Below are 15714 nucleotides of genomic sequence, written 5' to 3'. Positions count from 1 at the left end.
TGTTCTTTTCCACTTCTCTGCTCCGTTGGCATCTTAATATCACTATCCATTCAGAGACTAGAATACTTAGAATACAAAACAATGGAAAGAGCAGAGGATACCACTGAGACATTAGCTACTTAAGCAAAACACTTGGAAAAAAAAAGCCTGAAGAGCAGGGGGATTGTGGGATTCATTGTGCATTTCAAAGTATATATTGCATAAAAACATGCTAATTTTGTGTGTGGTTCTACAGTTTACTTCTTATATTCAAGCAAGCATCAAGGCTGCCCAAGAAAGCTTAGCACATGTCCTAGGGTAGACTCAAGCACTGGCTATACTCAGCGAAAGCATTTGCCCGCAACTACCTGGACAATGTCATAAACTAAGAACCAATCTTCTCTGCCAGCTTAGTTGGTGATGATTTCTTGATTCACTGTTTCTCCTTAAGAATGGTTTAACACTAAGAAATGATTTGGTATTTATATAACAAAATTTCGCATTAAAGGTAAAGATGATCTTCTCTGAATTTTTCATATAAAACCAGTTTTCTTCAGTCCCTGCTCCACTCTTTGTCCCTGTATTTCCTCTCATGGGCATTTTGTTCTCCCTTCTAAGAAGGAATGAAGCATGGGCATTTGGTTTTCCTTCTTGTTGAGCTTCATATGATCTGTGAATTTTTTCATAGGTATTCCATGCTTTGGGGCTAATATCTACTTATCAGTGAGTGCTTACCTTGTGTGTTTCTTGTGACTGGGTTACGTCACTCAGGATGATGTTTTCTAGTTCCACCCATTTGCCTATGAATTTCATGATGTCACTGTTTTTGATAGCTGATCAGTACTCCATTGTGTAGATGTACCACATCTTCTGTATCCATTCCTCTGTTGAAGGGCATCTGGGTTCTTTCCAGTTTCTGGCTATTATAAATAAGGCTGCTATGAACATAGTGGAGCATGTGTCCTTGTTATATGTTGGAGCATATTTTGGGTATATGCTGAGGGGGGTATAGCTGAGTCCTCGGGTAGTACTATGTCCATGTCCAATTTTCTGAGGAAATGCCAGAGTGATTTCCAGAATGGTTGTACTAGCTTGCAATCCCACCAACAATGGAGGAGTGTTCCTCTTTCTCCACATCCTGATGAGCATATGTTGTCACCTGAGTTTTTGATCTTAGCCATTCTGACCGGTGGGAAGGTGGTATTTCAGGGATATTCTGATTTGCATTTCCCTGATGACTAAGTATGTTGAACATTTCTTTAGGTGCTTCTCAGCCATTCAGTATTCCTCAGTTGAGAATTCTTTGTTTAGCTCTTCACCCAATTTTTAAATAGAATTATTTGATTCTCTAACTTCTTGAGTTCTTTGTATATAGTAGATATTAGCCCTCTATCAGATGTAGGATTGGTAAAGACCTTTTCTCAATCTGTTGGTTTCTGTTTTGTCCTATTAACAATGTCCTTTGCCTTAAAGAAGCTTTGCAATTTTATGAGGTCCCATTTGTTGATTCTTGATCTTAGAGCATGAGCCATTGGTGTTCTGTTCAGGAAATTTTCCCCTGTGCCTATGTGTATGAGGCTCTTCCCCACTTTCTCTTTTATTAGTTCAGTGTATCTGGATTTATGTGGAGGCCCTTGATCCACTTGAACTTAAGTTTTGTACAGGGCGATAAGAATGGGTCAATTTGCATTCTTATACATGATGACCTCCAGTTCAGCCAGCACCATTTGTTGAAAAGGCTGTCTTTTTCCCATTGGATGGTTTTAGCTCCTTCGTCAAAAAATCAAGTGACCATAGGTGTGTGGGTTCATTTCTGGTTCTTCAATTCTGTTCCATTGATCTACCTTCCTGTCTCTGTACCAATACCATACAGTTTTATCACTATTGCTCTGTAATACAGCTGAAGGTTAGGGATAGTGATTCCCCCAGAAGTTCTTTTATTGTTGAGAATAGTTTTCGCTATCCTGGGTTTTTTGCTTTTCCAAATGAATTTGCAAATTGCTCTTCTAATTCTATGAAAAGTTGAGTTAAAATTTTGATGGGGACTACATTGAATCTGTAGATTGCTTTTAGCAAGATGGCCATTTTTACTATATTAATCCTGCCAATCATATTCTGAGAAATTTCAATTTCTTTCTTCAGAGACTTGACATTCTGTCATACAGATCTTTCACTTGCTTGGTTAGAGTCACACCAAGGTATCTTATATTATTTGTGGCTATTGTGAAGGGTGTCATTTCCATAATTTCTTTCTCGGCCTGTTTATCCTTTGAGTAGAGGAAGGCTAGTGATTTGTTGAGTTAATTTTATATCCAGCCTCTTTGCTGAAATTGTTTATCAGGTTTAGGAGTTCTCTGGTGGAACTTTTGGGGTCATTTAAGTATACTGTCATATCATCTGCAAATAGTGATATTTTGACTTCTTCCTTTCCAATTTATATCCCTTTTACCTCCTTTTGATGTCTGATTCCTCTGGCTATTAAATCAAGTACTATATTGAATAGGTAGGGAGTCCCTTATTTTAGTAGGATTGCTTCAAGTTCCTCTCCATTTAGTTTAATGTTGGCTACTGGTTTGTTGTATAAAGAAACGGCCACAAAACCCAGGCACTATTGCTGATGCCAAGAAGTGCTTGCTGACAGGAGCCAGATATGGGTGTCTCCTGAGAGACTGTGCCAGAACCCTACTGATACAGATGAGGATGCTTGAAGCCAACCATTGGACTGAAGAAGGGGACCCTAATGGAGGATTTAGAGAAAAGACTGGAGGAGCTGAAGGGGTTTCCAACCCCATAGGAAGAACAACAATATCAACCAACCAGACCCTATGACTCTAGCCACATATGTAGCAGAGGATGGCATCAATAGGAGGAAATGCCCTTGGTCCTGTGAAGGCTCATTTCCCCAGTGTAGGGTAATGACAGTACATTGAAGTTGAAGTGGGTAGGTGGGAGTGGGAGCATCCTCATAAGAGCAGGGGGAGGGGGAAAGGGTATGGGAGACGGAAGAAAGGGAACATTTGAAATGTAAATACATAAATTATCAAAGAAAATTAAAATTAAAAAAAACAACTTTTATGAGTCAGAGGTAAACTTGAAAAGTAATATTGTTATTCTTCTCAAAAAATTCTCGAAGATCTGACCAACCTCTTTGAAGTGTTAGTAAGACTCTGTTGGAAACAACATGTTCTGATGTGAAATGAAAGACAAAGATGTATAAGAAGTGCATTAGATTAGAACACTTTAGTCAGTTAATTACATTGGCATTAGATGTGCATTAAAAAACCGCAAGAAGCAGTGGAGAGCAGATACTTTTAGTAAATCAGGTAGAAGGCGTGATCCAACAGATACCCTGGGTCTCTGGCTCTTACTTCTACCCATCTTCCATAATTTTCCCTGAGCCTTAGATATAAAGACTGCATCATAAATATATCAACTAGAACTGGGCATCTCATGGTCACTTTGTCTTGGCATTTTGATGATGTGCGGATCTCTATAATAATCTCTATTTGTTGCAAATAATTGGGGGGTTGTGTTTGTTTTGTTGTTTGCTTCTCTGTTTGTTTGTTTTTAATGAGGAATGAAAGTTATATTTTCATGTGGGTATAAGGTGTAGAAAACAGTTTAGAAAATTGGTAGTATTAGGTTCTCCCCTAGGCCAAATAACTCTCCAGTCCTGGGTAGTTGATTAGGTTTACAGTACTAGGCATTAATTCGCTAATATTAAACAGGGTCTTCAGACCACTTAGAGAGCTGTTGGTTACCCTCAAGGTAACAGTGTCATTACTGCACCACTGAAAACAGTCTGCTGGGCTGGTCAAGATTCACCCATGTAACCCTTACCTAAGCAAGACTATACAGTGACAACACAAGTTGACATGCCAATGTGGACAAGAGAAAATTCACAAGGTCCTGGCTCCCAAATGAATACCTAGAGAGAATCAATGGCTGCTAAGGGAGGGAGAATCAGTTTCTGTAGGACTGAGATTACTGATGAGTTATCCAATGCCAAGTGGTCAGTCCTAAGCAAGTATACATAGGGGCAGCACTAAATGGAGTCATAGGACTCCAGTCCTTGGAGATTCAGCACCTGATACTGACCTCCATGAGCACTAGGCAAACAAGTGCTATACATGCACACATGTAGACATCCAATCATACACATAAGAGAAAATAAAGAAAATAAAGAAATCTTTAAAAATATTTCAAGAAGTCATGAATTTGGGGAGAAGTTGAGGGTAATGGGAGGAGGTGGCAGGGTAAGGAAAGGAATGGAAATGATGTAAATACAGTGCTCATGTATGGAATTCTCAACAAAGAAAGCTGGAGAGATGGCTTAGTGCCCCAGAGTAGTTGCTACTCTTGTTGAGGACCGGAGTTCAATCCCCAGCACCCACAGGAGGGCTAACTGCTGTTTGTGACTCCAGTTCCAGGTAATCTTACACCTCTTCTGACCTCTATGGATTTCTGAATTCATGCAGTACACATGCATTCATTCGGGCACACAAACTCAAGTACATATAATATAATATAATGTAATATAATAATATAATATAATATAATATAATATATACATTTAATTTTCAAAAACATACACTAAAATTTTAAGTCGGGTATAGGAAAAAATGAAATTTGAGAAATCCAGATGAAAAAGGAAAAAATAAAAATTAAAACTATGAAAGAAGTAATATTAGAAGCAATTGCTATAGCTGAAAATTGTAGGGATTCTAAGAAAGCAATCATATTATTGAAAACTGAAATAGAATACAAAGTGAGTATATGACCATCTCATTGAGAAGCAGATCAAAGACAAAGCAAATGTACCAGGATTTACCCTAACCAGGATATGAAAGATGCGAACTACTCTGTGTCAAATAGCATGGTATCAAATCATGTGACCTCTTAAATAAAAAAAAAGTACATGTAAACATGGAGGTTGTACATAGAGCAATGTGTGAGACACAAAATTTATGAAGAGACACACTCAGAAAGTAAAGACACAGATCCTGAACCTCCCTGCAAATGACTTCAGTTTCCCTGTTATTCATGCTTTTACTTGCTCCTTGCAAAGCACCTCAATCCTCTTAAGCATTGCAGTAATATTTTCTAATGGAATTGTTATTAATAGATGGATTTACAGAATTTTCTAGAAGTAGCAGATTATTTCAGACTAATGTGCATCTTTAATGAGGACACTGTGAAGCCAGATTATTCAGAGTGAGAACAACTTCTCTGAACATTAGCTTCCAATCTGTAAAATGGGTTCAGTATCTAGTGACCTATCTGTTACATCTAATGATGACCTAGTCTAAAAGCTAGAAAGTTCTGGACTTCTTTTTAAGCATAAATACCCTAAGTAAAACTGAGCATTCTTTCAAAAAACAAAACAAAAAAAGAGCTGAACAAAATATGAGTCTGCTGACTGTCAAGTATTGAGTAGAATATCAAAGCAAAACTGAAAAGAAAATACCCTTTTCTTTGCATTAGGTCCCTCTAAATTATGCCTAATATGCAAAAGAATATTAGAGTGACATTAGGGAAGTATAAAGATAAATATTTTCTTCCTACACAATAGTATGCACTCCATGTGCTATGTACAGTATCACACACACTACTTTTAAAACCAAATTGTGCCCAAAATATTAATAATAATAATTTGCAAATGATACAGCCAATAGCAAAGTTTATTGTCCACAAAGATGCCACACAAACCCTGTGTGTGTGATAACCATGGCTAAGGGTACAACCGAGGAAATACGCAGAGGGTGGGATGTGCTTTCATGAGGGACACTCTGAGGACACACTAAAATCACAGGAATGAGAAAGCCACTATCCCCTTACCTGTGATATCACTGTCCTGTTGACACTGCAGGCCAGCTTTTGGTATTAGAAAACAATACCCAAACACTGTATTTTGTTGAACACAAAAACCAAGAATCTTGTGATACTTTTGATGATTAGTTACATGATCTTTAGACTTAAATGGATCACATAATTGTCCCCTTTGTTGATCTTTTTTATTAAATAGATGTAGGTGTTCATTCTGTACAGAAATGGCAATTCTGTCAGCTCTCTGGAGGTTTATTAAAGCCGTGATAGTGCAGTTAGGGCTTGGAACATCACCAAAGAGCAGACTAAAGCCAGAGAGGACGCACAGCCTGTGCCTCTTCAGGGTATCTAGAGCAAGTTTTGTAGATGTGACACTCTTTATTTCTGTGTGGTTTTTTTCCCACTTTAAACCAAGAGCTCTAATAAAAGCCTCACTTGTCAACACAAATCTGTACATCTCATTGCATGCAAATTTGAGAAAAACAATGTTGCTAAGCATAACTAGCTTATGGTTTTGATTTCAGCATGTGTGCCATAGAGCACACTTAGGTCAGCTTGTAGCCTTAAGATCTCATTTGAGTGACTGAGCCAGCAAAACATGCAGATGATTATCACTAGTAATCCCTGTGGCAACAAAATTGATTCAGTTTACACACAAGCTCACTTCTTTCAACTTCTGCTATTTGCTTTACAAAAGTCAGGACGTGAACTCTTTCACATGCTATTTATAATGTGTAAGTAAGGAGCTTGCTTAATAAGTCAGCTAGAGGCTCTGAGTAAATCCACCAATTCTTATGTTTATAGAAAGAATTTAAAAGCTCCATGAGATAAAAGTATGTTATACTTGAACTTGTTTATTGCACAAATACATTTTACTTTTACATCAGTGCCCTAGAATTTTATCCTTGAATGAACTGCAGCTTTAAAAGCATCCCTTCTGGCTGTTATTAAATTTGTTATAAGTTTCGTATTGGTGAATTGCTAAACACATACCATGGAATAGTAAAGGTGGCTGAATACTTGACCACAGCTACTTTGGTATCTAATAAAAGTGCTTGACTGATTACTATGTCCTAAAACTAACAGCAATTCTAGTCTTGTACAATGACTTAAATTGGAGGGTAATGAACTTGAATCTGACATAGTTACTGAGGTTTACAGCTAAACAGATATCAGTAGCCTTTCAATTTTTTGTATGAATCAGCCAAGAGCAACCTAGCTAACCGGTGGCCTGCCTATGACTTCATCCAGTTTCCAGAGCCAAGACCAGAGCCTCGCCTTTTCAGATTCTCAAGAAAAATGTGCTCATCTTTAAGTTCCTTAAAATCATGCACAAGCTACATAAACTAGAAATTTTATATTGCATTTTAAAAAGTAAAAACACAAAGTTAGCATAGATCAGACTAAAAATAAATATAGCCAAAAACTGAAGAAGATGTAACTGTGGGTTGTGTTACAATTTATTAATTCACTTTTGTATCCTGGGAAGAAATCTCTATGACTGGCTCAGATGGCTCGGGTCATTTTTCTTTTAAGTTGTGAAGAAGATCTTAACTAATTTCATTCAGTAAGGTTAGGATAATGTAGGCCTGTTGATACCTGTCTTTGATTCCAGCACTGCAGAGGCAGAGGCAGGCAGACCTCTGTGAATCTGGTCTACAAAGCAAGTTCTAGGACAGCCAAGGTTGTATAGAGAGACCTGCCTCAGAAAAGCAAAACACACGAGCAAACAAAAGATAACAAAAAGATTGCCATATTACATCTTCATTAATTTGTTTACACCTTTTAAAATAGTTACTGTGGTAGCTAGGTAGTAAAATTCTAAAGAATTTTAACGCAATGGTTAAGAACCTTGCTCCTCAATGTATCTTTTACTGACCAACAACAGCATGGGAGTGACCAGGGAATTCATGAAAACTGCAGTCTAGCCAAGACTGTAACTTGATAGTAAAGCTGTTGGACAATTCTGCAAAGCTGATTTTTAGCTCTCACTTCCCCTAGGCCAGGTGAATCACCTGTTCTAACGAGGGTTTGGGTCATTCTTGTGCATGTTGAGGCTCTAGTTAGAGAGTTAAAAATGCCAAACCTGAGGGGTTGGGGATTTAGCTCAGTGGTAGAGCGCTTGCCTAGGAAGCGCAAGGCCCTGGGTTCGGTCCCCAGCTCCGAAAAAAAGAACCAAAAAAAAAAAATGCCAAACCTGCCCCTTTTTGTTTTTGTGGCTTTTTCCCCCTTGATAATTTGCTTCTCCCATCCCTGGGGCAAAGCATAATTGGAGCAGTAGCTCAGTGGAAGGGCACAGCCTGGCATGTGTCAGACATTTATTTCATCCTAACACCACAGAACAAACAAGCAGCTGCATCTTCTACTTTAAGAGGCAAAGAGAATAGCACCAAGAACCAAGTCTATAAGAGAGGAAAGGTAATCAATCCATCTCTGGCTGGAACCAGCAGCCAGATTGGCTGGTGGTGGACTGTCTGTCTTTTGAATGTTTTTTAGCATTTAGCACATCTGACTCTATGCTTTTCTAGGTCTTCCCTAGTCATTACTCAGTTCATGCTGGCTCCCCAAACTGAGATTATGTAACTGTATTGAGGAACATAGGAGTTAATTACACAGTGTTGGATTTACAGAGGGGTAGCCACAAAACATCCCAAGGGGGACTGCCTGTTCCAGTTCAGGACAGATGCAGCAAAAGTTTCTTGTTGGTCACAGAGCCTGGGAACCACTGTGAATAACAGGCACTGTGGCCAAAAGGCAAAGTCAAATACTAAGCCTCACCTCTACATGCAAACCTGTCCCAGTCTATGTGGTAATGAGCTCAAGTTCAGAGCTGAAACCTTCCTAGTCCTCCTCATCTGTGACTAGCCTCCAGAGCGGTTGTTACACTGCCTAACCTCTTTGCTGAAGATGGGAAAGACAGCACGCATCTCACAGGGATACTGCAGTCTAAGGGAGAAAAAATACAAGCAAAAAGTACTTAGCATAGTATCTGAAAACAGTAAGTGCCCATGGCCTTTACTAATGTATGTATTTATTTGTTCTTATTTTCATTTTCTTATTCATATCAGTGATCCTTTGCACAGTGGAATGGTTTGGGGGTTTTCCCTATCTGTGGATATCAATCAGAACTTAACCTCAACTGATAAAAACTGGGGATGAAGTATAATTATTGACCCCTCTGAAGAGGAACTTCTACCCAGCAAGGTGGTGGTGGTGGTGGTGATGGTGGTGGTGGTGGTGGTGGTGGTGATGGTAAGGGGTAGAGTCCTCCAAGAGGTGGATCCTGACATGAAGGCACTGAAATGTATTATTACACAGGAGCAGAAGGCAGCAGATGATTCTGATTAGTACATGCATGTGCTGAGATGACACACATCTCTGATAGGTGCACATCAGTGGTATGGAATAAGTTTTAATTATTCTAAAAGAATCAGGCATTTTAGAAAATAGAAGAAGCTTACATACATTCAGCCAAAGGTACTAAACCACTTGTTATAATGAGATATCAGAGCTGGATAGTCTCCATCTTGAGTGTTGGGAGGAAAAATGCACTGTGGAAATGACAAATTGGAAATTACTATGTAGGAAGTCGTGCCTGTTCCTTGTTCTCTGTCCCCTCTGGTCCCTGCTGACCTCCATGAGTTCTGAGCAGATTTAGAAACATGCCTGTTTTTGCAGGCTTGGGACAACAGGTGACAGTCGGCAGCCATCCCACTAGCACTGTAAAGGAAGGAGAAGGCCACCAGCCCTGACCACAGCATCAGGCTTAGAGCTAGAAGGTGGTCTCTAAGGTCAGTGTTTGAAGAAGTAGACAAGCCACCTCTATGTGCTACACAGTGGAACCTGCCCTGGTTAGTGATCAAGGATGATGAGGGACCTAGCTCATTCTTCCCTACTGGCATCCCTTCAGAGATTGGTTCATCATCTCTGATCCTCAGCCAACCTAATTTCCTCTCTCTCTCTCTGCTTCTTTTCACAGCGCTCATGTATCCCAAGTCAGCAGTGTTTCAACAACTGGAGAGTAAGTCATTTGTTTTTATGTTTTATAGCATTGTATTCTTTTCCCACTTATTAATATAAAAAGGCAATTCTAATGTTGTATAAAATTGGAAGATGAAGATAATAAACAACCAATGATTTTTAAGCTGCTCATATCCAAGAGGTAGGTATGTCTTTGATTATACACATTTTCCCTTCCCCATTTGAATCTACCAACTGGTTTCTTTGTTAGTCTCACTGTGTGTATTAGGTTAGTCTTAGTTTACTGTGTGCTCCAGACTGACCTTTAATTCACAATCTTCCTACCTATGCCCAGTGCTAGGGTAAGAGATGTGTTGCTACTATGCATAGCACTATTAGCTCTCTGTTTATTTTAATGAAAACAATGTCTGGACAGTTAATGTTTGCAAAGTTGACTCTTCCCTAGAAGCATCTTGTCATGGAAAAAATAAGTAAAAAGCATTAACCATGACTTTTCTTCCCACTTTGTGTGTTTATTGAGTACTTACAATGTGCCACACACAATGTTAAGTGTGTGATATTGAATGAGTCTTGGCTCCACCTTTGTGGACATTTTGCAATCCTTTTAATTTTGTCGTTAATTAGAGGGTGTTGAAAAGAAGGCAAAGCCCCGGTGCCACCAAGTCCTTTCTCCTCACAGCAGTGGCAGTCCTTGGGTTACTTATATCCAGCACAGGCTTTCTCCCTCAGAGGCTTCCAGCTATATGTAGGCTAAGCATAGCTGTTTTTGCCCTGCCCTGGTCTAGGCTTTCTACACTGCTTTTCTTTCTGGCCACATTGTGCTTTCTTGTTTGGGCACTTGACTTTCTGTTGTTGCGATAGCCCTTGGCTGTGCCCTGCCCAGTCAGCACTTTCATGTTTTGATTCATTCCTTCTAGGAATCACTTCCTGACTCACTATCAGACCACACACTGCCACACTGTCCCCTCTGTCCTGCCTTGAGGAACTCTACTAACATGGGATCTCTTCTGCCAGGTCTATGGTTATCTCCCTGGTGCCATGAATCATGCATTAGGCTCTATCTGTATATTCTTCACTCCGATAGATAAAAATCTGACCAAAGGCCTTTCTGTCTCCCCTACTGTTTTCTTCTTCTTCTGGTACATGGGAAGCCTTTTCACAGCATCTTCCCTGGGCAACATGGAGGAAAGAACATGAAGGAGAAGCACTGACAGGACAGAACTGGATCTCAGATGATAGAATTGGGTTCTTTCATTAGTTGAGGAAGCAAACAAGGGCAGAACTAACATTCCTTGGCTTCATCGACTCTAAAGATTCCAGAACTGAACCAAGATGGGCTTGGTCTTGCCTTGTGGTGTCTGATAATCTTTCCCCATGTGGTTGGTTACACTGTAGGTGCTCAGTATTTGATGCTAATATATTTACATTCTCCTATGCCAATTAGACACTAGGGACAAAGAAAACAGAAGTTGCAGTGACCACCTCAATTAGGCTATGCTTGCCCCTTGTCTTCAAATTATTTTAATAGAATATTTCAATAAAATTAATAAAAATTAGCAAAACTATCTGAGAAACTTTAAGTAGAAGTTTTAAAGGGCAATTTGATGAAACTAGGGCTGGTAGTTTCATAAGATTGTAAGTTTGAGACTTGCCTGGGCTATGTAGCAAGACACTGTCTCAAAGCAAAACAAACAAAACCATTTTATTTAAAGAAAGTTGCCTTTGCCTAGATATTTTAAAAACGTGTGAATGTTTTTCAAGGGAAGAGAAGCCTGCTTTGATGAGTATAAATTAATAATTGTCCATGCCAGCTTATTTAGAATTGACTTGAATGGCAGTTGATTACTTAGATCCACTGAAAGGCTCTGCCGCTGTAAACTGGCACATTTGTGAGAGTTGGACAAAGCAGTGTCAATTGGCAAAGCGATATTTGTCATCTTGGTTAAAAAACATACCACCGAGTTAATGAAGCAATCAAGGTTACCAGTGATTGCCTTTAAATATACCCATATTTCAGAAGTATCTCTATTTACCACTATTTAGTACTTCATGAGCAAAACCAGAATGAATATACATTCATCTAAAATACTTGTATATTGCATTTAAAAATGAGTTAAATTACACATTTGTTTTGCTTTGTAAATTTATTAAAATTACTTGAAGACAAGGGGAAAATATCACCTAAGTAAGGTGGCCACTGAGACCTATGTTTTCTGTGTCCCAGCACAAGAATGTAACTATGTTAGCATCAAATACAGAGCAACCTACAGTGTTAACTACTACACAAGGAAAAGATTATCAGGCACCACAAGGCAAGGACATGCTCATGTTGGCAGTGCATTGGCCCTTTGTGCTTACTGTGTGAGCCCAGTTTTAATTTTATAAATCATGATTTAATTAGAAATATCAAATATTATGCTATGCTATTATGAATTGCAATTATTCTTGTGAGCTGCTTTCCACCCCCTCCCAGGAAAAATGGTATTAATCCCTATATAACTTTTTTCTTAATGAGATTCTAAATATATTTGTGCTTTGTAAATCAGACTGTCATGTTCTTCAGGACGGGTATGAAATCTGGAGACATCATTGTTTGTAAAGATATTTAATTGTTACTTTATAATGAAAACTTTTCTCATTCTACCTTATGTCAAGTGGCCCTTACTTCCTGACTGCCTCACCATTGTTGCTAGATTTGCTTTGAACCTTTTAGTCATTACAGACTCACAAAATGAGACAAGTAAACTGGTATAATTTAACTCAATTTGTTTTTAATGTAAAATACAAGTATTTTGAATGAACGTCCCATTCTGTCCATCCATGGGAAGAGAGATACTTTTGAAATAGGGGAATATTTTGAAGGCAATAATTGGTAACTTTGATTATTTCATTAACTTGATGTTTGTTTTTAACCAGACTCTTAGAAAGAACCATCAGGTCAGCAGTAGAAGAGCACCTTTTTGATGTCAACAGTTCTGCAGATCAAAGTTCAGAGGACTCAGAACCTGGACCATCATCAGCATCTTCTACGCCCACAAGGCAGCGGGGGCATCAATTTAAGAAGCAGGATGATGTTTGGTATGGTCAAGACAAGTAAGCTACCATAGACTCTTACTGCTTGAGATTTTCTGTTTTCAGTTCAGTCACAACATTTCAGGAATACATGCTCCTCTCATTTCAGCATCTAGACTAAAACTTACAAGTTTTCATTATGATCATTCTTAACTTAGAGAGCATTCAGACACTTCTATGTGACTTACTGTCTTAGCTAGGGCTTCCATTGCTGTAAAAAGACACCATGATCAAGGCAACTCTTATAAAGGACAACATTTAATTGGGGCCGGTTTACAGGTTCAGAGGTTCATTCCATGATCATAGTGGGAAGCATGGCAGCGTCCAGATGGGGATGATGCTGGAGGAGCTGAGAGTTCTGCATCTTGTTCTGAAGGCAACCAGGAGAAGACTGGTACCTGCAGGCAGCTAGGAAGAAGCTCTCTTCCACAGTTGGTAGAGCCTGACCATAGGACATCCAAAGTCCACCCCTACAATGACACACTTCCTCCAACAAAGTCACATGTCTTAATAGTACCACTCCCTATGGGCCAAGCATATTCAAACCACCACACTTAGTATCTCCATTTCATCTAGATCTAGATCTCTGGTATTTTTGGAGAAGTCAAGTCAACATTTATATATTTCGCAACTTCCTGTTAAATAACTTGTTTAGGGAAATCTCGTCCAGAAACATTTTCTTCTGTATATGTCAACATTCAGTTAATTTACTCAATCAACATTACATTAGTTTATTAGTCAGCACAGCCCCATTAGAGCATCCTTGCAATAGCTCTAACACCTAGTGATGTTCTAGTATATTTTTAAAAAGTTGCACTTTTTAATTAAAATAAAAAAGTTCCATGTTATAATGTTAGCCCACTATAAAAGTTTTAAAATTGCAGCACAGATTTCAAGAATGATATTACAATGAGTTTATTCTCCATTAGTGGCTTCAGCAAACCATCATTCTTACCAATAGTCATGATTCAGATCCCCAGGAAAAACTACTATATATTATTAATTGACTATATTCATGTATCCCTACAGTGTTCCAAGTTTACTTCCATTCACTATGTGGTTAATATTTTGACATGCTTATTAAGTGTCCAAGACTAAACTTGACCCTAGCTCTACACATTCTTTACCCCTGGACTCATAATCTATGGCAAAGTCTCTATGAAAAAAATCTCTTTTTGCTGAAAGCAAATCAGAAGATAAGTTGTGTAAATAAAACCCCTGCTATATACCATTGCAGTGTTCAGTAGCTGTGTTAGCGAATGAACTCACACAAAGAGCAACAGCAGTGATCTAACCCACTGACTTAATAAGGAAGTGTCTATTAGTGTAAAGAACTATGTTAGAACTGGTAGAAAAGAGTGGTTGTAATACCTCCTTAGAAACTAGAAAAAAATGTAGCACCAAAAATGCTCACATTTAAAATCAGCCACTGACCGGTTTATACAAAGCATTTAGCACTATAATTCATTTGTATTCTGATTTATTAGGCTACTAGTATAATTTATTCATTAACATAATTATTGTCCTCTGCTTTGGCAGTTTAAAAAAATGTCTTCAATGTGTCATGACAGCCTGCTTTCTACCCTTTCTCTTTGGACAGCAGATGAGTTTGTGGGGTGGGAGAGGGTAACATATCAAGAAGATAATAGTGGAAACAGGCAGGGGCAAGTAGTTGGCAGGGGTGAGGGCAGACAGCAGGCAGAGGTAGGGGCAAGCAGCAGGTAGGGGCAGTAAAATCAACAGTAAGTAGGGGCTAGACAAGACCGAAGAATGTGAACCACAGGCTAATCTCTCCCTGTTCTCAGAGAAAGCTTGCAGAGATTAGTTTCCTACGTTCATGGATATTTCTTGCATGTGTTATCCTGATTGTATTCAACCAGCAACATTCAGGAGAACTAAGGGAAATGAAGACTGATGGATCCTAGTCAGCTGTAGACCACCCATGGAACTCTAACCTTAACTATTCATCTCTGTTATCCCCATCGCTGTTCACTCTGGTCCCTATCCTGAATCATGGGGTGCAAATCTCCATGTTGTCCATGTTGCCTACTATTCAGAAGTTATCACAACACCTTCCTGGCCCCTTCCTTATGCTTCTTGTTTGCATTACTCTGGGAGTTGAGAGACATTTGCCTATCTTATCTGACACTCTGGGCCAGTCTTGCTAGACAGGCTGAACACACTGTGTATCTTCTCTGGGTTTTTTGAGCAACAAGGTTATTTATTTCTCATGGCCCCAGAGCCACAGTTTTTACCTGGCACAACTTTGACACAGCCTGTAGTCTTTGCTGGCAACCATCTATTTCCTGCCTGGATCTCCTGATGCTTTCATTCACCTGCACTGTCCCTTTTCCCAAAATGTTCTTTTCCTGATCCTAACCCTTTTGCTCTGCATGTTTTCAAGCTGCGGATTCTTCCAGCACCTCTACTACAATCTCAGAATTTTCTTCTGCCTTCCTCCTCTTTGCAATGACTTCAGAATGCTTGGACCTCTCTGATATCCCCGGTAGAGCCATTAGTATTTTATAAATCACCAGGACACCAAGGCTCATCATTATAACCTATGGGACATGTATTATTCCTAGAGTTTAGTTATAACTGATTAAATCAATTTAGCTAAGATTTTTATCAGGTTTTACTTTTTTAAAAAAGGAACACTTAATCTAGACTTAGTACTAATTTACCCCAAATGTTAGCCTCTTGGAATAGTTACAGAGTGTTTTAAGGATATGCATTTGTTTTATTATGTTGCTTTACAAATCACTACTCATAGCTGTGACAATTGAGCACTGTCCCCAGCCAGTGATGATCTAATTGAGGGTGTTTTATCAAGGCAGCTGTGAGTTTTTATATAAG

The 15714-nt window shown here is 38.9% G+C and overlaps 1 protein-coding gene across 6 annotated transcripts in view; it reads left to right on the top strand.

Moving 5' to 3' along the window:
* Positions 1-15714, top strand: part of Fam13a (family with sequence similarity 13, member A) — a 92291-nt gene that overhangs the window by 27246 nt on the left and 49331 nt on the right. For 3 of the 6 annotated variants that reach the window (XM_087658130.1, XM_087658127.1, XM_087658131.1), the window contains 2 exons: positions 9785-9826; positions 12703-12864. In XM_087658130.1, the coding sequence (XP_087514256.1) occupies positions 9785-9826; positions 12703-12864 (204 nt within the window). 6 annotated transcript variants of the gene reach the window in all.

Source organism: Rattus norvegicus, chromosome 4, assembly GCF_021556685.1.
Source record: "Rattus norvegicus strain SHRSP/BbbUtx chromosome 4, alternate assembly SHRSP_T2T, whole genome shotgun sequence".
Lineage (NCBI taxonomy): Eukaryota > Metazoa > Chordata > Mammalia > Rodentia > Muridae > Rattus > Rattus norvegicus.
The sequence above is the reverse complement of the archived record's forward strand: the minus strand, read 5'-3'. Positions and strand labels throughout refer to the sequence as shown.